At 41.8% G+C, this 26,797-nt stretch overlaps 1 protein-coding gene across 1 annotated transcript; it reads left to right on the plus strand.

Moving 5' to 3' along the window:
• Positions 1 to 8,890: 8,890 nt before the first annotated feature.
• On the plus strand, positions 8,891 to 18,632 carry LOC114574095 (low affinity immunoglobulin gamma Fc region receptor II-like). Its single transcript, XM_028606413.1, has 6 exons — positions 8,891 to 8,942; positions 9,199 to 9,234; positions 12,302 to 12,562; positions 12,642 to 12,884; positions 13,050 to 13,154; positions 18,355 to 18,632. The coding sequence occupies exons 1-6, from the start codon at positions 8,912 to 8,914 to the stop codon at positions 18,465 to 18,467; spliced, it is 789 nt and encodes a 262-aa protein (XP_028462214.1). The 5' UTR covers positions 8,891 to 8,911; the 3' UTR covers positions 18,468 to 18,632.
• The last annotated feature ends 8,165 nt before the right edge of the window (positions 18,633 to 26,797 follow it).

Below are 26,797 nucleotides of genomic sequence, written 5' to 3' on the forward strand. Positions count from 1 at the left end.
GCTTGATTCTGTTTCAGATTGATGCCGCCCGCCAGCCGGCCGAGCACACAATACATGAGACAAATACATGAAACTGTATTTTATTATTATTGCTATCTCTATTGTTTAACTCCTCAAATACAACGTTAGAAAAAAACATCAATATTATGAATATTTTGTATTTTTATCTTCTTATCCGTTGAGCGGGACGAACTACGTCACTTCCGGAGTTTTCCGCGGATTTGTTTAAACGTTATTATGGTTCATAACTTACTGGAACAAAACTGAGCAACGTGTTGTTGCTTGTGACAAAACCACTGACTGTATATATGTATATTGAAGTGATACTGGCGTTAAAGACCAGCTGATCGCTACCCGATTCTTTGAAATGAATGGCCGCATTGCATTGTGGGATATCGGCTTTGAATGCGTCTAGCTCAGATCATATTATAAAGTTCTGTATTACAGCATTATTATTATTATTATTAAAATAAAGAAATTAATACCATGATAACATCTAAATAAATGTTGATAGATGTAGAGTTATAGTTTAAAAAATATAAATAAACAAAAAAGCAACCCAGCTTCCCTGGCCGAAATATACCGAAATAATAATATCAAAAGAAATACATATAAACCATGATAATATCTCGTGAATAATGTTGATTAAAACAGCAGTTATTTGGCTAAAAATACCAATAATAAAACTAACGAACATTGGACAAGTTAGCGTTATCTGCTAAATATCTTAGCGCAGGGGCTAATGGACCCACGTACGTATGTATCTCGTAAGTTACCCCACTAATAATCCCCGAAATGATACCAAACTTCTACACTTGTAAGTACACCAGAAGTTTATTGACCATGTTTCCAGGTCTGATGAAGGCCTCTACAAGTGCAACATCAGCAGTGTTGGAGAATCTCCACCCAGCTGGGTCTCTGTCACAGGTGAGGAGGTTACCTTTGATTTCAGGAGTTCATTCATCCAGATATTCACCTGACAGCTGATTCTCTCTACAGGGAAACCAAAGACCACAATCCCTCCTATGAGCTCTTACACAACCTCTGCTTCCACACCCCCTGACACAACTTCAGCTCTGGCCCCAACCTCAGATCACCTCCCCCTGGTGATCAGACTGGTCTCCCACCTGGTGGTGTTCTGTCCGTACTGCATCTCCACTTTCATCATGGTGTCTTTATATCGAAACAGGGCCACAGGTAACACTCTCAACTCAACTGGTGCTGATGGTTGACAGTTTTCTCTAACAGAACTCTTCAGCTGATCAACTATCTAAATTTTCTTTCTAACCTGCTCTGACTGTAGGAAACGGCCTACCTGTTGCCATGGTGATGACCTCGCCCACCCAGGCTGAGGAGGGATTGGATGATGACTATGAGAATGACATCACCGCTGTCACCAGAGAGCATCACTTCTGAACTGATCTGAAAAGAAGCTGAAATCTCCGTGGATCAGAAACATTTCCCCCGGCCATCTTGATATAATTATGATTTAAACATCTTCAATATGAAATCATTGCTTTAAGTTTGAATTCTTCCTTTACTTCCAGCCACAGCTTTCTCTGTAATCCTGAATATTTTATATTATAACAATAAAGCTTTTTTTCTGCAGTTTTCAAGAAATTGATCTGCATTACTTTCTGTCTTTTACAGGGTTTGTATTTCAGTTCTCAGGTCAGTCAGTGTCTTTAACATTGGCTCCCTATCACTGCTGAGAGTGGGAATGAGATGCTCATTGTAAAAATGTGTTTGGATGAAAGCATCATATCAGTTGAGTCAGACAGCCAGCAGGTGGCAGCACAGCTCCTTCTCTTTCTTTACACATGCTCAGTTCAGCTCACAGTTCACTCTGTTGGCTCGCTCTTTAAATTTTGTTTTTCATCTTAACTTTTTAATTACTTCATCACTGAGTTACAGAAATCTGAAGAGCATTTGAATATTATATTCATGTAAAATTGAATAAAAATTAACTTAAGTAAAAATTTAACTCAGGTCAGTCAAAAAGTACAAAACAATGTTTTCTGTGTTCCGGTGATAAAATAAACTGCATTAATATGTCAACTAGGCCAGTCGCGATATGCAATAAATGAATTAAACGCATGATGAATAAAAATGAGCTCGATAATTTTTCTCTCTCTCTCTCGCTACCAAAGAGACTGGATGACCACTCTGGTGCATCAGTGACCCCTCTCGGTTCCTTAGCGTAACGAGGAGTGAACCCTCGTATCAGTCACTTGTCAGCTGCATGGTCCTGTTGTAGCCTACCACAGAGTGCAGGAGTATAGCCAAAGAAAACGCTAGAGGAATAAAAAAAAAAAGATGGAATTGGTTTCAAAGTCAAACGCGACAGCTGCATTTGTGGGAGCACTATGGATTCAAACCGAATGACCGTATGTCGAATTTGTTGTTAAACAGTAGCAACTAAACACGGCAACACAACAAACGTGCATATGCACCTAAAACACAATCATCCGGTGCAGTTTTCCCAGCTGGGAAAAAAATGTACAACAGATAGGCCATCTCCGTCTTCCCGACAGTAAACAATCACTGGGGCGTTTAGTCGACAAACAAAGTACAAACAGGACAGTGCAAAATGGTGTGCACTCACAGACAGTGTGGTTCACTTGTTTAAGAATGAGTTCAGTGCTTAACTCCAAGTCTTCCAGAGTTGTGGCCAAAGCCAATTCGAAAGGCCGCTATTCGCCAGCAGCAGCCATCTTCTTTGTTTTCAAGTTGCAGGGAATTCAAGCGGAACCGTCGCAACTCTGCTGTCATTATGTTAAGCCCCGCCCACCGACTCTATACACGATGTGATTGGCCTGACCAGAATTTGGTTTTTCCAGCTCGCAAGCCAACGGAGAGTTGCCAGACTGACCCTGGCTGCAGATTACATTTGCTGCCGCCAGGGTGCATCTAGATGTCTAGGCTAAGTTCAGGAGACAGAACCCCCGGAAAGCTGCTGACCGGATGCTGTCTCCCCCTCCAGCTTGAAGCACTGCACTGACCAGCTGTCTCCAGTGTTCACAGACATTTTCAAAACCTCGCTGAAGACATGCCACGTGCCAGCCTGCTTCAAGTCCTCAACCATCATCCCTGTTTCCAAGAAGCCAAGGACCACAGGACTTAACGACTTCATACCCGTCGCCCTGACCTCTGTGGTTATGACGTCCATTGAGCGCCTTGTGCTTTCACACCTCAAAGACATCACTGATCCCCTCCTGGACCTCCTGCAGTTTGCCTACAGAGCCAACAGGTCTGTAGACGATGCAGTCAATTTGGCCTTCCACTACATTGTCCAGCACCTGGAATCAGCAGGAACCTGCGCCAGGATCCTGTTTGTGGACATCAGCTCTGCCTTTAATACCATCATCCCGGCTCTGCTTCAGGAGAAACTCTGCCAGCTTGGTGTACCTGCCTCCACCTGCAGGTGGAGCCCTGACTTCCTTTCTGACAGGAAGCAGCATGTGAAGCTGGGGGAACATGTCTCCGACTCACAGACCATCAGCACCAGAACCCATCAGGTCTGTGTTCTTTCTCATCTGCTCTTCTCCCTGTACACCAACAGTTGCACCTCCAGTCACCAGTCCGTCAAGCTTCTGAAGTTCACAGACGACATCTCCGATGGTGACGAGTAGTACAGGTCAGAGGCTGATCAACCTTCAGCTAAATGCTATAAAGACAGTGGAGATGGTTGTGGACTTTAGGAAGAATTCAGCCCCACCTGCCCCATCACCCTCTATGACTCCACAATTGACGAGTCTTTGCGCTTCCTGGGAATTATCATCTCACAGGACCTCAGAACTAGTGATGGTCAAATGAAGCTTTGCGAACTGTCTTTATTTTCTGAGCTCACTAGATGGCGCTATCTGTTCAACAAAGGGTTGAAAACACACACAGGAATTGCCATTCCTTTAACCTTTTTCTTTGAACAGAGAGCACCATCTAGTGAGCTCAGAAAATAAAGACAGTGGTTCGCAATTCATTTGACCATCACTACTCAGAACATCAGCTCCCTTGTCAAGAAAGCACAACAGAGGATGTACTTCCTGCGGCAACTGAAGAAATTGAAACTGCCAAAGACAATGATGGTGCACTTCTACACAGCCATCATCGAGTCCATCCTCCATCTCCATCTGGTACGCTGCTGCCACTGCCAAGGACAAGGGCAGACGGCAGCATGTCATTCGGTCAGTAGAGAAGGTGATTGGCTGCAATCTACCACCGCTCCAGGACCTTTACGCCACCAGCACTCTGAAGCATGCTGGAAAGATTGTGACTGACCCCTCTGCCCCCTGGCCAAAAACTCTTTGAGCCACTCCCCTCTGGCAGGAGGCTGAGGTCCATCAGGACCAAAACTTCACGCCACAAGAACAGTTTTTTCCTCTCTGCCACTAGCCCTATCAACAAGGCCCAGAAACAACCCTGACTCTCTCCACACTACACCTCTGGCTCTACATGCCACTGTACTTAATCTGCTGTACTGCTCTTTTTCTTTAAATTTCTATTATCTTATTCTTAATACATACTGTGTGTGTATATATATATATATATATATACATATATATACATACTAGGGCTGTCAAAATTGTGTTCATTTTTGCGATAATTTTTTAATATTTAACTCGTTAAAAAAAATGTATTTAAAATTTTTTTTTAAAAAGAACCTTTCCTTGTTTGTTTTTTTCTTCATATTTGCAAAGTTAAGTGATTTAGCATTTAAATATCCATTATTACAAGCTTCAGTCTCAATTTAAAAAAGCGATTAATCGCGATTAATTACAGCAAATTGTGCAATTAATTAGTTAATTTTTTTTAACCGATTGACAGCATACATACATATATATATAAACATACATATACATACATACATACATACATACATATATATATATATATATATATATATATATATATATATATATATATATATATATATATATATATATAGGTGTGTGTAAATCACAACGCTTATCAATATCACTTCAGTCAGGCACAAGATCTGACCATAATAACACTTGTTCCTTCCATACACTGTTTTATTTTATTTCAGTTGCAACCCTGGCAGTGGAAGCAATCATGAGAACAAATTAAAAATATAAAAACATAATTAAAACCGATGCGCCCATTGGTGCCCAAGAATCCGACAAATAGCCTATATGTAATTCCCTCTGCTGAAAATGTATATCTTTCATAAAAATACCCGTCAGGGAATGTTAACGTGGTTGTCTGTCTCTAAATGTTTTAACTTTTATGAATCTCTCTCTCTCTCTCTCTCTCTCTCTCTCTCTCTCTCTCTCTCTCTCTGCACCGAGCTCCATCTTCTATGAACGGTGACGCCGTCGTTATTAACCGAGTATTGATTGGTTGATCTCTGATCTTCAACATAACCTGCTCCCGACCAGGACCAGGTATTCAGCATGAGTTACCATGGTGATTTACCCGTTAACAATTGATCCACCATCATGATACAGACAACCCTGGGTTGAACCTGAAGTTACCTCGTTAACGCCAAATCTTGCTTCGTAGTACAGGCCTCTGGTCTGTGAGTTGTCAGATGAACTGAACGGCTGATGCTTTATCATCAGCAGGCGGTCCTGATCTCTTGTTCTTACGTCTTTTATATGTCCGGACACCAACCACTACAGCAGCTACAAGAATCAGTCCAACTGGAACACCTGCTGCCAGTCCACGGTATTGTCCTACAGGAGAGGAGTTTCCATCCTCAGGGACATCATTCATTGCGTTTTCATCCATGTAGCGTGCACTCTTCTGACCTAAAGATGAATAAAACTAACTAACTAATAAACTTCATGTTATCTGGGCAGCTGTTCTCCCCGTTTCTGTGTGCCTCTCACCCCTTGTTTTGTCCCTACTGTGTGTTGGGTGTCTGTATGGGTGTTTGACTACTCTCCTGGAAGTAGGTCAAGGGGTGTGGCTGGGGCTCTACCTCTCTGCACAGCTGCTGGCAATCCCACTGACACTTACCTGCACAGCTGCTTCCAATTCCACTCAGCAAACCTGCAGTATATATTCCTGGGCTTGGCTCTCCTTGGCGCCAGATTGTTGCACCTACCAGTGTGACTGACACCGTGAGAGTTGCTGCTGTGGTGTGCATTGCTGCCAGCTCAATCCACTCCCTCGCTCCAACTATCTCATTTGGATTACTGCATGTTTTTACATTTGAATAAAAGGTAAAAGACTCACACAGAGACTCTGGGCGTTTCCCAATATGTGTTCTTCTATTGACTTGTGTTCTTGTGTCCCTGTGAAACTTCATCTCGTGTTACCAATGTACTGTCCCAATACACAAGTTCCCATTTCGCCAAGAACAGTTAAAATTCCCGGATGTATTCTTGACACGCCCATTTACCGAGGATGCATCGGTTGGTAACTTGTATGAACTTCGCAGCCCCTGTATCCCAACATTCATTTCGGCATTCAATGATGGTTGGATTCATTGGTTGGATTTCCAGTACATAGACAGCACAAAAACGGGACAATTTTAACAATTTTCGCCATCTTATTCATCACTAAATTCACTTGTGAGAACATTTTAGGCGAGAAATGAAAGGTTTAGATTTCAAATATAGGCAGTCTTGCGCAATTCTTTGCCGAATTGACAATTTGCGCCAAAGTTTTCGGAGTTTTCGGAGCTTCATAAATTGACGCGGCCGCCAGCTTGCGCCTGCCGGGGCCACTAGCTTAACGGGAACCTGTGTTAACTGTCTTTTTGGAGTTAAACTCAACACACACACACACACACCGCAGATGGGAGATATATCATTGACTGTATATTATATGACATATACCCGTTTCTTTTTGGGAGACTTAATTAGTTTAAATTATGCCATAGGTTATAGCCTACATTATATTTTGTATTTAGTTTATATTTTTGGTGTATTTGTTTTCTGATTTATAGAAATTGAGTTTCAGTCTGTATGATAAATGAACAGTTGTACATAAAGTGGTAACATGCTATGACATGTTATGTAGACTAAAGGGGAGACACCAACCTTCTAATTTCCATCTCCCTGGGCATATACAGTGCACTACAATAATATAGAAATGATAATTCCACATAACACTAATCGGAACACATAGGACACACCAGTGCATATGCCTATTTTTTATTTATTTATTTAAACTGACTTAAACTTATACACTAATAATAGGGATCGGGTTCCACTCTTTTGAATAAGTAAAGGGTGTTGGAGCTAAACTATAAACAATCAAATTAAAGCTCAATTTGTATTATTTTTCAATATTATTGCAATAGTTGTAGCATTATGAGGTTTTCTTGTCCGGAGATTGTTTTAATACAAAGTGGTTATAATGTTGTGGTTTTTATATCTAGCTGTTATTTTGGAGCCTTGCAGGTAGCCTCTGTGCTGGGAGTGTTGAGCAATAACAGGAAGAACGCATCATCTCAAACTGTTGACATCGTTTTCTGTGCTTGTGAACTTGCGAGTTAATTCTTCCAAGAACAATCAGCAACGTTCTCCCCAAGAACACAAGTCCGTAGTTTGCATTCTTGGTATTGAGAAACGCCCCTTGTCTCCTCTCTCTCCTTCTCATCTTTCTGTCTCAAGAATTTGTTTAACTGTGCAGTTAGACAGAGCTAACAGAGCTAACAGAGCTAATGGCTAACAATGACGATGTAGCTCCTTGACTAACTCACATTTACTGGGCTGGGCGACCTGGCTTGAGAGCAACAACCCGTTCATATTCCCTTACCGTAAAATACGGAAACCAAACCATCTTTGTTAAATCAATATATTTGATCAAGTTATTGATTTTTTTTTTTTTAAGTAGATGTGTAATATACAAGATAATGGAGAGCAATCCGGTCATCTCTGGTCATGACCAGATCGCTCTACATTATCCCTCGGATACTTTATGTACTTACATGTAAAACAGCTCCTACATTATTCATAAACTTTACGAAACCTGAAACTGTCTGTGTTTTAAACTCAAGCATCATAACAACACAGGTCAGAAATAAAGTCTACATTAATCTTTTCACATTAAAAGCTGATATTTACCAGGAGCTGCTTCAGACAGAATGAGCAACAGGAGCAAAAATGGATCCATGAGAGCTGAGAGAGTCTTGATCCATTGCTGTCTTTTGTCTGTAAGTTTTAGTTTGAGGCTTTGCTATTTAATCAAATGTTTATAAGTGGGTGGATCTACCAGCATGGGTTACATCAGTACTTGGCACACTCTGTGGTGGTAAGTCTGGAAACCCCCCGTTCACTTCCTCTAAACTAAACCGCGGCCATCTACAGGAATATACAGCTGGTTTATTTGAAAATCATGAAGTAATTTTGTAATGAATCTCTGACCAATTCAAATAAACATTGTGAATCTTTGTGAAAAGATATCTTTCACCTTAGGCGTTAAAACAGTGTTGGCATCATATTATGTACATTCAGGTGTAATTTTTCATCTCAACATCTTTTAGCTTTTCTTCTCTCCACGTCATGTTATGGAAACTGCAACACTGCGAGTTGATACTCTTTTTTAAGAAGTTTTTTTCACCCTTGGCTATGTTTTTGATGAGTTTTTGTAGCTATCTTCCAACATTTGTCACTTTTTTTCTTTTGTCATAGTTCTGAAATAGAACGTTTTTTGTAAACGGGTCAAATCTGACCGGAGGACAACAGGAGGATTAACAAAAAAATGTGGTATAATGTAATTTAAATTAGGTTTATTTACCATGTGATTTTTTTAAAAAGAGTCAAAAGCATCTCAAAAAGCAAAAAACGTTGCGTGAATGTATCTCTGCTCTATGGCAACTAAACATAGTGTGTACAGAGGAAACACTGCCAGTCACAGACACAGAGGAAGGAAGAGGATTTATGTGATGCAACTATGAAGTGAACAAAGAGTAGACATCATTTTACCCACTGTTAGGATGGAGGAAACATCTCTACTGCAGCGACTCCGTAAGTAGCCTAAACTCTTTTTGCATATCTAAAAGCATCAGCTTAAATAAATAAAAAATTAAATGTTTTTGTTTTGGCTAAAAAAGCTTCTGAATATAAATATAACAAGTTTATGAAAAGAAATGATGCGAGTCATTTTGTAATGTGTACATGATTTTACAGACAGAGTTTTTGTGTTATTTCCATTTATTATTTAAACGTTAAATATCTTGTTATATCCTAAACTCAAACTAACCTGAGGTCCATTTCTCTTCAGTTCTGACCTCACTGCTGAGCAGCACAACAAACCAAGGTCAGTATAAACTCTGAGAACACTTTATATTAAAGTACACAGGGTTACAGATATTCTAAAAAGGACGGATGTGATGGCTATGGACATTTCTGTTACCTGTTTGTTCATTTCTGTTGCCTGTATTATGGATTTCTGTAGGTTTCCTGTGTTTGTATATTCATTCCGTATATTTCTGTTCCCTGTTGTGTTGATGTATCCTGTTTTGTGTATTGTGGCCTGTGTATATTTAGTAGTGTATTTTTCTGTCGTGCATTTCCCTTTTTATCTTCTGCTTCCTGTTTTATTTTGATAGTCTGTATTTTGTCATGTCTAGCTTAACTCTGTTTTCCCGCCTTTATTGATTGTCCTGCCCAGCCCTGATGTGTTTTACCTGTTGTTTCACCTGTTCCTGATTTACTTATCACCTCATGTATTTTCTCTTGTTAGATCGTTTTGAGTCCGTGCCCTGTTACTTTGCATCCGTTTGTGTCCTTGCCCTGTTAGTTTGTGCATTTGTCCTGTGTCTTTTGGAATCTTCCCTGTGTTCTTTTAGGAGTTTTTACTTGTGAATTTCCCCAAATTGTGTTTTTTCCAGTATCTGGGCTGCCGCTTTTTGTTATTAATAAATCCCTGAGCCCCAACCATCTCGAGCCTGCCTGCCTTGTCTCTGCGATTGGGTCAATTAATTCCCTGCCACTCTAACAACGGATTGATTTTGTCTGACTTCATTAGCTCAATAAAATGCTTTCAAATGAGCATTATGTTCATTTCCTTAAAAACGAGTTTGAACATACAAGGTTTACACCGAGCAGAGATTATATGTTCCCCTTTCTATAGTTAGATTCTTAAAACTAATCTACTTTAAGTTTGTGCCATAACAAAAACACACAGCTTCCCTTTTCTAAAGTTCCCTCTTCACACTTAACCACTGGAGTGGTTGTCGATAACTAAGATCAGAGTGCCTCTTTTCTTTACACTTTTTCTCTTTCTTCTTTTACTAACACACACACACAACACAGGCTAGCCACGTCGCTCCCAAGCTAACGCTGCTAGCTTAGCCACGTGGAATCGGCTTACGTTTGTACAGAGCTAACACAGGAACTACCATACCGGTCAAGCATGCGCGTTGCCTAGCAAGCATTTTGATTGTTTGTCGATTTGATAAAGTTATTAATAACCATATTCATAACTTTATTAATATTGATAGAACATTTTTGATAATTTGCCAATGATCAAATCTGTACCCTACGAGTATCCAACATTTTGGTGCCCCGTGTGAGGCCGGTTAGAACCAGCGTTGTTACAATAATTATACATAATAATCCATAATTTTTTTATATTAATATTTTTTTGAAAAAAACAAAAAAAATATTTTTGAAAATTATAATTTTCCCGCAACATATTTAACGCCCCGTGCGAGCGTTGAATACCAGCTTAAGTGCAACATGTATGCATAATTGTTCATACCTTTTTTTTTTTTTTATATTTTTAAGAAAAAAATCACTTTTTTTTATTTTTTTTATTTTTGAAAATTAATTTTTCTGCAACCGGCCAGGCATACATTCAGTTGTGGTCTGTGAATTTTTCAGTGTGTACATTGGTTAGTGAGTAGTAACAAAAACACACAGCTTCCCTTTTCTAAAGTTCCCTCTTCACACTTAACCCTCGTGGTGTCTTCCCGTCGACCATGCAACTAGTTTTCCTCTCCGGTAAAAGTAGAAAATGAACCCTATTCAAGATAGAGATAAGAGCCTGGAAATCCAAACCCAAACCCGAAAGGATTAAGGGTCTGGCATTGAGTAATAAAAGTCGCCCATCACTAAAAGTTCATTTGAAAATATCACTGCATGTAATAAACCAATCACAACAATACACGGGGTGACGTATCCAGAGCCCCATACGCTTAGCTACCAGCGGAGCTAACTGGTAGATTAAACTCTTAGCTACCAGAGGAGCTAACTGGTAGATTAAACTCTTAGCTACCAGAGGAGCTAACTGGTAGATTAGTCTCTTAGCTACCAGAGGAGCTAACTGGTAGATTAAACTCTTAGCTACCAGAGGAGCTAACTGGTAGATTAATCTCTTAGCTACCAGTGGAGCTAACTGGTAGATTAAACTCTTAGCTACCAGTGGAGCTAACTGGTAGATTAAACTCTTAGCTACCTGAGGCCTGTACTACGAAGCAAGATCAACTCCTGGATTTCTTTCAGTAATCCGGCTTCACCTAACCTAACAACTGCGGTCCCACATAACCTGTACTATGACGCTGGTTATCAACTAGTTCAGTCAACTCAGGGTTTCCCAATCCAGCGGTGCACACGTTCACATAAAAGAGGCGGTGTTTGCGCAGCACAACCAATTGCAAACATCTACCACATTTACGCATGTTATATAAGAAGAGCAAATTATAATTCTCCATAAATATGAAGAACACAGACATGATTTTACAGGGAAAATGCAATACAGTTGCTGCTTCCTAAAACAGGATGGAAAGCTTGCAAAAAATAATTAAATAGCCGACGCTGTAGATGTTTAAATCACAGCGCTTATTAATATCACTTCCTCATCAGACAGTCACAAGATCTAACCAGAATTACACTTGTGCTTTCCATAAACTGTCGTTGCTTTAGCCTATTATTTCAGTTGCAACCCTGGCAGTGGGAAGCGACCGTGAGAGCAAATAAAAAATATAAAAACATAATTCAAACCGATGTGCGCATTGGCGACACATGGCTCAGGAAGGAGGAGCTAACTGGTAGATTAAACTCGTCATCCTATATCAGATACAGCGATGTGATTGGTGCATCTCGGCTACAAGGGCATAGTTAATGAGCATCATTACTGGATGCCAGAGGGAATTGTTGAGCAAATAATAATTGTGCTCTCGCGAGAACTCGAGGGTTTCGACAAAATAGTTATGATTTAGGGGATAATCATGACTGTCAGAGTTTAGTCCAGATATGTCTTGTCTTCCCGTCGACCAACAAGTGATTGTGTGTGTGTGTGTGTACATGTGTGTGCGTGTGTGTGTCTTTGTCTGTGTTCTATTCGGGGTAATTTAGTGTTTTCTAAACCCTTCTCCCTCCAGCCTCTCTGACTGTGAGTCCCAGCAGCTCTCAGATGTTTGAAGGACAGTATGTCTCTCTGAGCTGTGAGGAGGATGACAGCTCTGCTGGATGGACTCTGAGGAGGAACTCGAGTTATGAAACCAGAGCTCAGTGTGATAGCTGGGGAACACCTGCTGGTTCTTCCTGTATCATCAACTACATGGTCCCATGGGAGAGTGGAGTTTACTGGTGTGAGTCCAGAGAGGGAGCAACCAGTAACAGCATCAACATCACTGTCACTGGTAAGATCAGACTGTGGAGTCAGTATTGATGAAGCTGTGTGTGAATGGATGACATGCTGTAGTTTGTCTCTGTGTTGAGGTGGACCAGTGATCCTGCAGAGTCCTGTCCTCCCTGTGATGGAGGGAGAAGACCTCACTCTGCACTGTAAAATGAAGAACTCCTCCAACCTCCCAGCTGGTTTCTATAAAGATGGATCCTTCATCAGGACTGAGTCTACACGTAACATGACCATCCACCATGTTTCCAGGTCTGACGAAGGCTTCTACAAGTGTCTCATCAGCAGAGTTGGAGAGTCTCCACCCAGCTGGGTCTCTGTCACAGGTGAGGAGGTTACCTTTGATTTCAGGAGTTCATTCATCCAGATATTCACCTGACAGCTGATTCTCTCTACAGAGAAACCTCCGACCACAAGCTCTCCTATGACCACAAGCCAATCTCTGTGCTCGCCATTGCCCCCTGACACCTCTGCTCTGCCCCCTACCTCAGACCTCCTCCACCTTGTGATCAGACTGGTCATCCACCTGGTGGTGTTCTGTCCGTACTGCATCTCCACTTTCATCATGGTGTCTTTATATCGACGCAGGACAACAGGTAACTCTCTGAATCATTCATAGGTAACACTCAACTCTACTGGTGCTGATGGAACAGAATAGAATATGCTATATGAAGTACAGATTAAGTAGGCATTACAAAGCCGGTGTAAAGTGAGGTGTAAGTAAGATGAAGGATATGCGAAAGTGATATGGTAATAACACAATATACATGAATAGACAGTCTATAATACTGCTGAGATGTAGTGAAGAGTCAGTGATGTTTGTGTTGGGGACCAAGAAGCTGATTAAACCTGATTTAACCAAAAGGGCCTCAGATTGAGCTGACCAGAGAGACAAAGGAATCGTGGCCTGTATGTAAACCCCAAAGCCTGGTTAATTCACACCTCTATGCGAAAGTCACAGCCAGAAGGGACAAGCCTCACAACTGGTAGGAAGTCAAAGAACTACAAGATTGTAGTCTCAACACTTTCAAGAGTTTCGAGTCTTCCTATTGGGTCAGCAGGACCATAAACACAGCATGGAGTCTTGACCTATAAATAAGCCTGATCACCCAAAATCCTGTTGTCTTCACTTGCAACTCACGTTGCTGACAGGAGGCGCGCAAGCGCTTGTGTTGAACTTCTATTTTCTGGAGAAAGTGCATTTTATGTTGGTGGATCCTTGAAAATGCACCGGAGTTTTCATATCTGCAGTGAGAAGGAAACAACGTTTTTCTTCTCAAAGTCGACTGAACTTGCCCCTTGCTGCCTTTTTGGAGGGAAGTTTCTCCGTGGCCGCTGACGAGCACCAGGGACCCGTTCTGTTTCATTTCTGTGGAAATCTATGGACAGGAACAAACGGACTGAACGCACACGGCGTTTAGTTACTGTCTGCGAGATAATCGCGGAAATCAGCTGTTAGCCACTGGAGTGGTTGTCGATAACTAAGATCAGAGTGCCTCTTTTCTTTACACTTTTTCTCTTTCTTCTTTTACTAACACACACACACAACACAGGCTAGCCACGTCGCTCCCAAGCTAACGCTGCTAGCTTAGCCACGTGGAATCGGCTTACGTTTGTACAGAGCTAACACAGGAACTACCATACCGGTCAAGCATGCGCGTTGCCTAGCAAGCATTTTGATTGTTTGTCGATTTGATAAAGTTATTAATAACCATATTCATAACTTTATTAATATTGATAGAACATTTTTGATAATTTGCCAATGATCAAATCTGTACCCTACGAGTATCCAACATTTTGGTGCCCCGTGTGAGGCCGGTTAGAACCAGCGTTGTTACAATAATTATACATAATAATCCATAATTTTTTTATATTAATATTTTTTTTGAAAAAAACAAAAAAAATATTTTTGAAAATTATAATTTTCCCGCAACATATTTAACGCCCCGTGCGAGCGTTGAATACCAGCTTAAGTGCAACATGTATGCATAATTGTTCATACCTTTTTTTTTTTTATATTTTTAAAAAAAATCACTTTTTTTTTTTTTTTTTTTTTTTTTTTTTTTTAATTTTTCTGCAACCGGCCAGGCATACATTCAGTTGTGGTCTGTGAATTTTTCAGTGTGTACATTGGTTAGTAGACAACATTTTCATGCTCTACTTGAACCCTTGACAGTAACGGCTATTACTCACCTGAGGTGTCCGGGCCTCTACGGTCACCTTACACGATTGGGTTGGTGGTAAATGGTAGTAACTAGCTTAGTTAGCAGTCAAAATTTCTCTACTCGATCTTAAAGTTATTAATACTAACACTCAGATTTTTGACAGTAACAGCTATTACTCACCTGAGGTGGTGCGACCTCTGCAACCACCCGATAGAATTGGGTTGGTAAATGGTAGTAATAAGCTTAATTAGCAGTCAACACTTAAAACTAAAGGAACTACAGGTTAAGCCTTTCACCTGCTCCTTGAATCAACTTGTTCACAGTTAATTGTCCTTTGTCACCACAAAGGAATTGAGCCCTGGTAGCAATCTGTTTACTAGAGGTAAAATGAGTTGCTTCGAGTACCAGAGGCTGGAGGCGAAAGCTTCCAACGAGCCGACCGACACAGTCCTGCAGAATGTAGTCGCTTGTCTCATCCTAGACTCTGAAGAGAATAACCGTGATGGTTATGAAACTACCTGCGATGAAATACTCCAGAAACTATTGTTGTTGAGTTTTGAAGAGCCTCTATCGGGCCGTTTGCCTGGACTCCACCCCCACGAAAGGGGGAGGGAGCGCCCGATGACTCTGACAACACACGTTCATCCCCAAAACAAGGTCTGTATCCAGCAGAACTGTCAGACTCCTCAAAGTGGCCTGACACTGATTCGTCATCAGCAGAACTAGACCAGGGAGGTAACCTAAAGGAGCCCAGAGTGCTCCCCCGAAACCACGACGCCTAGCGCCTCCCAAACCCCTCCCCTGACGTCCTGGGGAGACCCTGCCCACAGGGGAAAAAGGGGGTGTGAGCACCCTAGCCCTGCTGAACTGCGTCTCCAGAATAAGTCAGACACATTCTAACCCTTCGGCAGAAGTCGTTAAACCAATGATTCCCCTCAGTACACCAGTATTAGGCGTAGCATTCAGTGGTAGCATTCCCAGCTACCTGCCTGATAAACCGCCCATCACAAAACCTGTTTTGGTCGATATCACACCCCAGAGGATGACTCTGGTGCATCCTAGTCTCATCTGTGTAAGTGACACAGAAGACTAGGGCAGCGGTCACAATGACCTGAGGCCGGGCCCACTTGCTGACAGCCACCGGGGACACAGTCAGGCCCAGGTCGACACCCTGAGGCCACTTGATCCTGCAGTCTGCCAGCCCCAGAAGGACAAGTCACCATCATTCATGAGCAAATGGCCTCTGACTTTTCCTTGCTGCCGGCTAGCACACAGTCTGGCAGCCTCGACTTTTCCAACCCTCACAGGTCTTTCCTTTGCTCGCTGAACAACAGCGATGCACCGCGCCACACCTGTATGGTTAAAGGTGCACCCTTTTATGGCGCCACGCCAACAGACGTGCCCATATCACTTTGGCCAAAGAATCTTGCCATCAGGCCAGACTGGCACCACCTGACCCGCCTCCAGCGTTTGCACAGAAAAACCACTGCCTTTCTTCAGAGTCCCTGCAGACTCTCTTCAAGGTGGCTGGAGCAGGCGCCTTCTCTGTACTCCAGGGAAAGGGGGTCATACACTTATGGCTCCACTTCCAGGTAAACTTGATCAGCCCAGTTACCCAAACTGGGCGAGGTATCCAGTACCTCCTCATCGTCACGTGCAGCCTCACCATGTGGGTTGGATACCTTTCAGCACCCAACTGCACAGCCGTGACAACCACGGTCCTACTCCTGAACCACACGTTCAGTCAGACCAACTCCACATGTGGTCCTCACTCCCAGGAGAAGAGCAGCTTCTGCACCTGGAAAGGGGGAGGAAGGCTTTTCCCCCCAAGAGGATAAGACTCAAACCAGTTGAGTCATAGGGATAGCTGCATGCCTCAACTCACTCTGTTATCGTGCACTTCCATCCTAAACTTTTCAAACAGTAATCAAACTACCTCAAAGCTTCGGTAGTAAAATTATTTTCAGGATACCATTTACAGTTAGTTCCATTCTGTTCCTCAAGAACCCAGTGCATGCTTTAGACAGTCAGGTGTCACAGAAAACACAACCAGGTGCTAGTAGCGAGAGATTTAATGCGAAGCATCGGTAGAGAAGGAATCTCTTCGGTCAACAAACTCAAGCCTTGTTGTAGACCCATAAATCTGCTACTAACCGTATTGTGCGATCTTCACAGGTACATCTGACGTATAGTCTTGGCAGTGCAATTCCAAATTTATGTAGCTCATAAGAATGAGAGAAAGGACTCCATTTTATTTACCTACGCATCAGACTAGAGCCTGCATTAAGTATTTGTTTTGACATTAAAACATAAATGCACCAGTCCATATGTACATGCACACAGTCACGTGTACATACACTGGTGAACCCCAATTCTTTTCTGGAGTGAACCTGTTAACCCCTAACTACTTCACTTTCCTTTCCTATCTTCCTTCATTTGTTTTTGTTTCACTATAATTTGGGTAAATGTCATATTGAAATAACTACAATGATTGTACAAGGGATAATTCATTGCTTACCTATTATGTTAAGGATTGTGTTTTGTTTAAAGGGGTGATAGAATGCAAAACCGATGTCATAGTTGAATAACGACAGTTGAATAGGACATACATAGAAGCTCAAAGTCCCACTGACACCCCTTTACTAAGAAAATCTCATATTTTGAAACTGCCGCTGAGAACGGGCGAATCCCAACAAAGCTGGAAGTTGACGTCAACCTCCCAAAAACCGGAACCTTTGTCAGCCCATGGGTGTATTAAAAGATAGGACACGCCCCAATATTTAGATAGGCTACACAACTGACCTGAGATCAGGTAGTCTTCCGAATCTAGGTCGTGCAGATCTCTGCTATTCCATTACAAAATTCACTTCTGAAACTTTTTTATGCGAGAAATCAACTATGTAAGGCTCAAATATGGGCCGCTTTGTGAAAATGGATGGCTAATTGCAAATTTTGTCCGACCTGCCTTCCTTAACACACCCCGGCCTGCTCTGAGGTACTTGGAGCTCCGTCACAACTGGGAGCTCACAACACTCCATACCCGCGCAAAGTCACCGGTTTTCGGATAATGGACTACTAAAATCGGTGCTCTGACAGAGCTCCAGGGCCTGCAGCTCCCCTCTTCCTGCTAGCTATATGCCCGGTGTGTGTGAGTGAGAGCGCGGTCAGCGAGCTTGTTACGCCAGCAATCTGTTACCACAGGTTCCAGTTAATCTTTTAATGTGTGTAATTATAATGTGTTATTTAAACAAACGATTGGGGAAATAAACGCTGCTTGTCCCTGAGTGTCATTGATAGAGCCTGCGGCTGGATGTAGCTCTATCAATGAGAGCTAGCTCCTCCTAGAATTCCTCTGAAATTCACAAATATTCATTAACTTGAAATCGGACACCGTTGTTAGCTTTATAAGACCTTTAGGGAGATGTTGTATAAGTGGCGTGACGAAATTCAAACTGTAAATATACACAAATTTTGCGGAAAATGAAGCTAACTATCCATGATTTGTAGCTAGCTACACATTGGATTGAAGGGACAGTCATATCCTACGAGTATCCAACATTTGGTTGTATTTAACAGAACTCTTCAGCTGATCAATTATCTACATTTTCTTTCTAACCTGCTCTGACTGTAGGAAATGGCCTACCTGTCGCCATTGTGATGACCTCGCCCCCCCAGGCTGAGGAGGGATTGGATGATGAATATGAGAATGACATCACCACTGTCACCAGAGAGCATCACTTCTGAACTGATCTGAAAAGAAGCTGAAATCTCCGTAGATCAGAAACATTTCCCCCGGCCGTCTTGATATAATTATGATTTAAACATCTTCAATATGAAATCATTGCTTTAAGTTTGAATTGCTCCTTTACTGCCAGCCACAGCTATCTCTGTAATCCTGAATATTTTATATTATATCAATAAAGTTTTTTTTCCCCTAGTTTTTCATGAAATTGATCTGCGTTACTTTCTTTTACAGGGTTTGTATTTCAGTTCTCAGTTCAGTCAGTGTCTTTAACATCAGCTCCCTATCACTGCTGAGAGTGGGAATGAGATGCTCATTGTAAAAATGTGTTTGGATGAAAGCATCATATCAGTTGAGTCAGACAGACAGCAGGTGGCAGCACAGCTCCTTCTCTTTCTTTACACATGCTCAGTTCAGCTCACAGTTCACTCTGTTGGCTCGCTCTTTAAATTATGTTTTTCATCTTAACTTTTTAATTAATTCATCACTGAATTACGGAAAATATGAAGAGTATTTGATTATTATATATAATATAGAGAGAGATTGAGTTGAGACTCTTTGATCTTTCTAGTGGATGGTCACATGGTTCATCCCTGTATAGTTCCAAAACACGCCATGCTGTCATGTTTTATCGGACTGACAGCAGCGATTGAGATATTGAATGGTAAATATGCAATATGCATAATATTGCATTATTGCATATTTGTAAATATCAGTTTCACATTTGGAGTGGTAGGGTGACAACTGAAAGCCAGAGAGTGTGTTGTTGAACTCACCTGTCTGAACCTGAAGTGGAGGATCCATCAGCATGTTAGCATTTAGCATGTTAGCCACAACCAGCATGCACCTGTTGGTGAAGTAACATGGCAGCAGGTGTGTTTGATTTGGGTCACTTAGCTGATGATACTTACACACTTTTACTGAAGGAACATTTTCAATGCAGGACTTTTAACAGAGTATGTTCACAGTGTGGTAGTAGTACTTTTACTGCAGTATCTGAATACTTCTTCCAGCGGTGATAATGAGAGACTGCATGTGAGAAACACAAAGACACACACAGAGGACTTGTTGGACACTGTCCAAGTGTAAGAGGACAAATGTGCAGTGTGTTTCTCCCTGCAGCGGTTACCTGGAGCACAGGTGTTGTGTGTGCGTGTGTGTGTGTGTGTGTGTGTGTGTGTGATTAAATCCCTGCTGTTTAGTGCATTTAGCTCTTTGCAGAGATTCATATTAATCTTATCTACAGATTCTTAATAAGTAGTATTCTCAATTCTTACGTGATGTGTCAGCTGACATTAGTACTTCAACATAAAATCTAACAGGTGATCCTAGGCCGTTGTGCTCTAGCTACCTCAACCATCCCAAATATAAATCAGCTGACCAACCTACCTGGACCAGCTGACACTGGCATCGATGTCAGTGAGCTGTGTTCAAACACAAACTTTTCATATTAGCTCTCTAGACTGAAGTTGGCTAAACTCCCAGGTTAGTGTGGTTCAGCAAACTTTGTCTGTTACAAACATCTGTTGTGGATTTCTCTATTTATGACTCACTTGACTTAATGAATTATTCAAGGAGGCCACTCTGTAGAGTATCTCTAAAAACATTCTAAAAGCTCGCAGTACTTCATACACTGGGGGATGGACATAATCACACAGCATAGTACATCATTTGACAGCAGTTATTCAATTCAATTCAATTTTATTTATAGTATCAAATCATAACACACATAAGACACTTTACAGATAGAGTAGGTCTAGACCACATTCTATAAATTCAAATTATTCATAAATAGGCCCACGTATAAAAAAAAAAAAGAACACGTTATCCGTGTCCTTTCCCGTTGGTTGTCCTGCAGATAACACAAACAAACACCTGGCGATGTGCTGTTTGGATGCTCGCATAAGAAAAGAGCAGAAAATCTTCTGTTATTGTGGCCTCCATGTTTTCACACACCTGATGCTCTCGGCTACGGCCAATCGTTGGTGGCAGCAATGCAAAAAGTTGTTTTGCCAAACGGCAATATAACAGAAGAAGAAGAAGAACACACATCCCGACCATGTGAACGCTACCAGTCGGAAAACCAACGTAACCACGGGGGCGGTGCCTGTTATTCCTGAGGTGGCATGAACACAGGGTTACACCCCAGATCTACCCACCATCTTCGCTGGATCGTCGTTTCAGCCACCCTGGTGATGCTCGCCACAAGATCCTTCGTCCGCTCACTGAAGCCAGCCAGGAACGCGCAACGGAGAGCCGGACTGTTCCAGAAAACAAAATGGAAAATAGAAAACAAAACAGAAACTCACAGCCAGCCGATGCCAACCATCACATCCTTTCCTAAGTACTGTTCATGATGCGGTTAAAAAAATAGTTAAAAAAAAACATTTAAAACAGTGTCCTAAAAAATTAAAGAGTTGAAACTGTCAGAAAGCATCAAAAATACATTGAATTTTTTTTCGGGAAAAAGCGTTAAAAGCCTTGAAAAAGGTGTCAAAGTCTTCGTGGAAAAAAACTTTAAAACAGTCAGAAAAAAATGCTGAAAGTGTTGAACAAAACAAAGCATTGAAAAAAAAAAAAGAGTAGAAATAAAAGAGTAAAAAACTGTGTAAAAAAGCAGGGGAAAAGTACTTTTCAAAGTACTCTTCAATAAATTGTTTTAAGTACTACCATTGGTTTCAGATTAATTTCACACAGCTGCGCTGAGCTGCTTGTATTCTCATTTAAAAAAAAAAAAAAATGACTAACAGACAGACAGGACTCCTTCTTCTGTTGACACTCAAAATAACATTACACTTCTTCCATAAGAAACAGTTTCAACGGGACAGAAAACAGGATTGACAAAAACCTAAAACATCTGCATGTGTTTTTACACATGCATGCAGGCGACCTCTTAACCTGGGACCCTTGCTGTCATCAGGTCAGCTGCTAGCTGTTAGCTGTTAGCTGTTAGCTGCTAGGTGTTAGCTGCTAGCTGCTATCATCCTCGTTTTTTCCTGCCGCAACAGCATCACTTTTTTATGAATGAAACATGGCGGAGAAATGTAAAAGTCCTGATAACTGCTCTGTATCAAAAGAGAAAGTAAGGCTCTATCTTGAGAGTTACCTCAACTTTGGTTTCGGTGGGGGGGGGCTCAGCTTTTCTTAGACATAAGTAGGAGTGCGCCAATGAAAGAAGGTGGGGAACCACTGGTCCGGCCACTCATTTACATACAGAAACTCCCCCACAATACCAGATATGGTTAACCACATCCCTTTGAAACTCTGAGTAGCTTCAATGTAGAAATACTCGTTGTGGGTAAAAGTAGAAAACGAGCAAGATAAAGATTAAAAACATTATACACAATGAGGTTGAGATACAGGAGCGTCCCAGGAGCATAAATGATTGCAAGAGTAAAGAGAGGGTTAGGTTTGGGTTAAAACGCAACGCCCAGGATGGGAGCTGCGAGGGGCACGCACAATACAAAAGAAATGCTATCCCAATATTAACAACATTTTATTTAACCTCAAAAAATGAAAGAAAAACATATAAAAGGGTCTAAAATACTGTCTGGCTTTAAAAGGTAAGAAGTGCCACACAATATATAACCATAAATAATTAAAAATACATCATAGAATAAAACCACACTGTTAGTAAAATGCATAAAACCAATGGCATGTGTATTAACATGTTAAAATTTTGAGGCAAGTAATTCACTGTGTAATAATAAAAATAATTATTAGCAATGAAGGAAGAAGCACAATCAAATTATTTAAATATACATAAGTCAGAATGAAAGTTATGAAGGACAACCAAGGCATCTTTAAAATATTTATTTTAAAAAACATATTAACATATTAGGTAGGACCTCCTCTGCAGGTAGAAATTAACCCCGAAAAGGAAAGAATAATAAAATGTGAGAAGCATGCTATAAAAGACAAATATGGAAATATTCAAACAAACAGTTATTATAAATCATAAATATGGATTAAAGTAGTGTTTCTCAAATAGGGGTACGTGTACCACTAGGGGTACTTTGGAGCACTGCAGGGGGTACGTGAGATTTTTCTTTTGAATATGTTAATTTATAAATATCAGTCATGCATAATTCCCAGGCCAAGAGGTGTTTCAATGTCTATTGAAAAGTGGAGAGTTTGACCGGTGTTGGAACCAAACAATGTGCTTAAGCTGATCTTGAGCAGAGAGCCTGTGACCCCCAAAAACAAATGGGGCACAGGAGGCCACCACATGGCTTCTCAGACAAAGGGATGGCCCTCAGTCAAACCTGAAGCCTAAAAAGTCACACCTCGACGTGAAAAAGGCCAGTCTGAAAAGATGGGCACAAACCTGTGCCAGGTAGAGTTGGTAAAGTGCTGCCTGCAAACAAGTAACAGTTAAGTTGTCAAACATTTAAATTCAAAAGCTGTTTTTTACATTACAAAAACATTTGTGTTCATGAAACTAAATCAGGAAAACGAGGAACACCCAGAAACTCTCCAACATATTTATATATAAAGTGATTCATCAGATGTAACTGAGAGCGCAGCGCGTCGTTACAGAAATTCAGAGGTCCACGACCACGCAAAGGTGGTTTTACCCTGCACCTTAAAAAATGACGCCAAAGTGATACATAGAGTGTTAAAAGTGACGACAACTTAGTCAGGGTTATGAAAAGAGAGGCTGCCTGATGTTTCTATTGTTTTAATTACATGACATATGTAGGGTTTCTCCTTCGATTTGCCGGTCCGGTCAGAGAGACTAACAAACAACACGGGACTTTTACCCAGGAGACCGGGGTTCAAGTCCCATTCTTGTCTCGCACGTCACTGAAACGTTCATCTTTTAACTTCGTGGTTTTACCCTGCACGTTGAAAAAGGACGCCCAGGGGTCCTGAACAAGAATTTGGCGAGTTGGGAGTGAGAATGTGTTGTTTTGGTAAGTATAAACCATAGAACTGAAATAGATAAAAGCCATTTCCATTCAAATCGCTGATCGGCAGCTACTTTTATGTCAACCATTTCCATAGTTATGTAAAAACCTCTGCATAAGGCAACTTCTGCCAAGTGGCCGAGCTGAGGTTTTGCAGTAACGGAAAAACAAGCAGTAGAGAAGTAACGTTACGAGGCAGAGAGCCAGCCGCTAAATGAGTCAAATTAATTTTTCATCAACACAACTTCTATCCCCAGCTGAGTGACAGCTTTATTCGGCTCGTTTTCTGTGTATAATGTGGGGAGGGGGTAAGGCGGAGTTAGCAAGCTAACATTAGCCAACTGACAAGTTGTCCGCTGGCTGCTTTATTGTCATTGTATGAACACAACGAAATTAGATTGGTGGCAATCAGTGTAGCCGCTGGGTCTAACTGTCCACTGACCGGCCACCACTGGGTCTAACTGTCCACTGACCGGCCACCACTGGGTCTAACTGTCCACTGACCGGCCATCACTGGGTCTAACTGTCCACTGACCGGCCACCACTGGGTCTAACTGTCCTCTGACCGGCCTCCGCTGGGTCTAACTGTCCACTGACCGGCCACCACTGGGTCTAACTGTCCACTGACCGGCCACCTCTGGGTCTAACTGTCCACTGACCGGCCACCACTGGGTCTAACTGTCCACTGACCGGCCACCACTGGGTCTTACTGTCCACTGACCGGCCACCACTGGGTCTAACTGTCCACTGACCGGCCACCACTGGGTCTAAGTGTCCACTGACCGGCCACCACTGGGTCTAACTGTCCACTGACCGGCCAACACTGGGTCTAACTGTCCACTGACCGGCCACCACTGGGTCTTACTGTCCACTGACCGGCCACCACTGGGTCTAACTGTCCACTGACCGGCCACCACTGGGTCTAACTGTCCACTGACCGGCCACCACTGGGTCTAACTGTCCACTGACCGGCCATCACTGGGTCTAACTGTCCACTGACCGGCCACCACTGGGTCTAACTGTCCACTGACCGGCCATCACTGGATCTAACTGTCCACTGACCGGCCACCACTGGGTCTAACTGTCCACTGACCGGCCACCACTGGGTCTAACTGTCCACTGACCGGCCATCAGTGGGTCTTACTGATATTTACCAGGAGCTGCTTCAGACAGAATGAGCAACAGGAGCATGGAGCCAAAAGAGCTGAGAGTCTTGATCCGTTGCTGTCTTGTGTCCTTGAGTTTTAGTTTGAGGCTTTGCTATTTGCTATTCAAACGTTTAAAAGTGGATGGATCTAATCAGTACTTGGCAACACTATGTGGTGGAAACGTATGGAAGCCACTGCCCTCTGTACACCTTGTTAGATCTGATTTGTATTCAAATAGTTAAACAGAGACGGACTGTCGGGCACCCAGGTACAAAATCACCCTCTGTTCACTTCCTCTTCAGTTCACTTCCTCTTGAGTAAACTGTTCACTTCCTCTTGAGTAAACTGCGGCCATCTACAGGAAGATACAGCTGGTTTATTTGAATGTTATCAAGTCAAAAAGTACTAAACTAAACTAAATAGTGTGTGTAGAGGAAACCACAACACAGCCATCCAAAGTCACAGAGGAAGGAGGGTTTACTTGATGCTTCTTTGAACTGAACAAAGTGAAGACATAATTTCACCAACTGTTAGGATGGAGGACACATCTCTACTGCAGCTACTCTGTAAGTAAACTCCGAGTGTTTCTAAAAACATCAGCTAAAACAAATACAAAATTAAATGTTTTTGTTTGGCTAAAAATGCTTCTGAATGTAAATATAAAAAGTTTATGAGAAGAAATGATGCAAGTCATTATGAAATGTTGTGTACATGCTTTTACACACAGTTTTTTGCATGTTATTTTAATTTTTTTAATATTTTAATTTTTTAAATGTTTTCTTGTATCACAAACTCAAACTAACCTGAGGTCCATTTCTCTTCAGTTCTGACCTCACTGCTGAGCAGCACAACAAACCAAGGTCCGTATAAACTCTGAGAACACTTTATATTAAAGTACACAGGGTTACACATATTCAAACAGGGACGGGTTGATTTTGTCTGACTTCATTAGCTCAATAAAATGTTTTCAGTTGAGTCAGACAGCCAGCTGGTGGCAGCACAGCACCTTCTCTTTCTTTACACAGCTCACAGTTCACTCTGTTGGCTTGGTTTTCAAATTATGTGTTTTTCATCTTAACTTTTTAATTAATTCATCACTGAATTACAGAAATCGAAAGAGTATTTGGGTATACGTGCAGTTTTAGTTGTAAATTGTATGTCCCAAATTAGCTCCTAACCCTAACCTCCTATAACCTGACTCTGCCAGATGGATTGCTTCGCATTTGCTCGGCATATCCATCTGGGAACTTTCCGTTGGAGAACTTTTGGGAAGGGGCTGAAATACTGGTTAGCTGATTGGATCAACCATCTGTTTATCACCTATGTTGGTTGATTTGGTCAACCAAATCAACCAATCAGATCCATGCGTATGAAAATACAACCACAAGCCCGCCCCTGCTGCTGCAGGCAAAGCATAGCTCGTTAGCTCAGCAAGCTAGCAACATGTCGGTAAAGGAGATTTGCCGTTTGTGTAACGAGAATTTAGGAATAAAAGACCCCATTTCAGGTTCCCGGACCACTCTCTGAAAATCCTGGTTAGCTGATTGGATAAACCATCTGTCTATCACCACCTAACCCGCCTCAAAACCAACGCTGATTGGCCCGGTCGTTTGGCTAACGGCTCCAAATTTTCTCTATATGAAGATGCCAGACGGATCTGCGAGTGGAAAACTGGAGCTCGCCAGATCAGGACGGTCCCACGAGGCTAAACCTCCTAAACCCCTAACCCTAACACCTGTTAAACAGCACAGGTGGTTTAGCAGTTTTATAATTAATTAAGGACATTGTATGGGGAATTTGGGACACTAAACTGCACGTATAAGTATTTTGAATATTATATTCATGTAAAATTGGGTAAAAATGAACTTAGTTCGAAATAAAATTTAGCTCAGTCAAAAAAGTACAAAACCAAAGTACAAATTTAAGAATCACTCTGCAGCAGAAAACACAGTTAAACTAAAATGACCGATAACACGCGGATACACACACACACACACACACACACAGAAACACACAGAGACACACACACACACACACACACACACACACACACACACAGAGAGAAACACATAGAGACACACACACAGACACACACACACACACACAGAAACACATAGAGACACACAAACACACACACACACACACACACACACACACAGAAACACATAGAGACACACACACACACACACACACACACAGAAACACATAGAGACACACACAGACACACACACACACACACACACACAGAAACACAGAGACACACACACACACACA

Source organism: Perca flavescens, chromosome 19 (assembly GCF_004354835.1).
Source record: "Perca flavescens isolate YP-PL-M2 chromosome 19, PFLA_1.0, whole genome shotgun sequence".
NCBI lineage: Eukaryota > Metazoa > Chordata > Actinopteri > Perciformes > Percidae > Perca > Perca flavescens.

Bases quoted from the DNA above. Each gene is read 5' to 3' on its own strand.
- LOC114574095 (XM_028606413.1), top strand. From the start codon at position 8,912: ATGGAGGAAACATCTCTACTGCAGCGACTCC. The intron at 12,563-12,641 runs GTAAGATCAGAC...CTCTGTGTTGAG, and splicing joins CATCAACATCACTGTCACTG to GTGGACCAGTGATCCTGCAG. The intron at 13,155-18,354 runs GTAACTCTCTGA...CTCTGACTGTAG, and splicing joins ATATCGACGCAGGACAACAG to GAAATGGCCTACCTGTCGCC.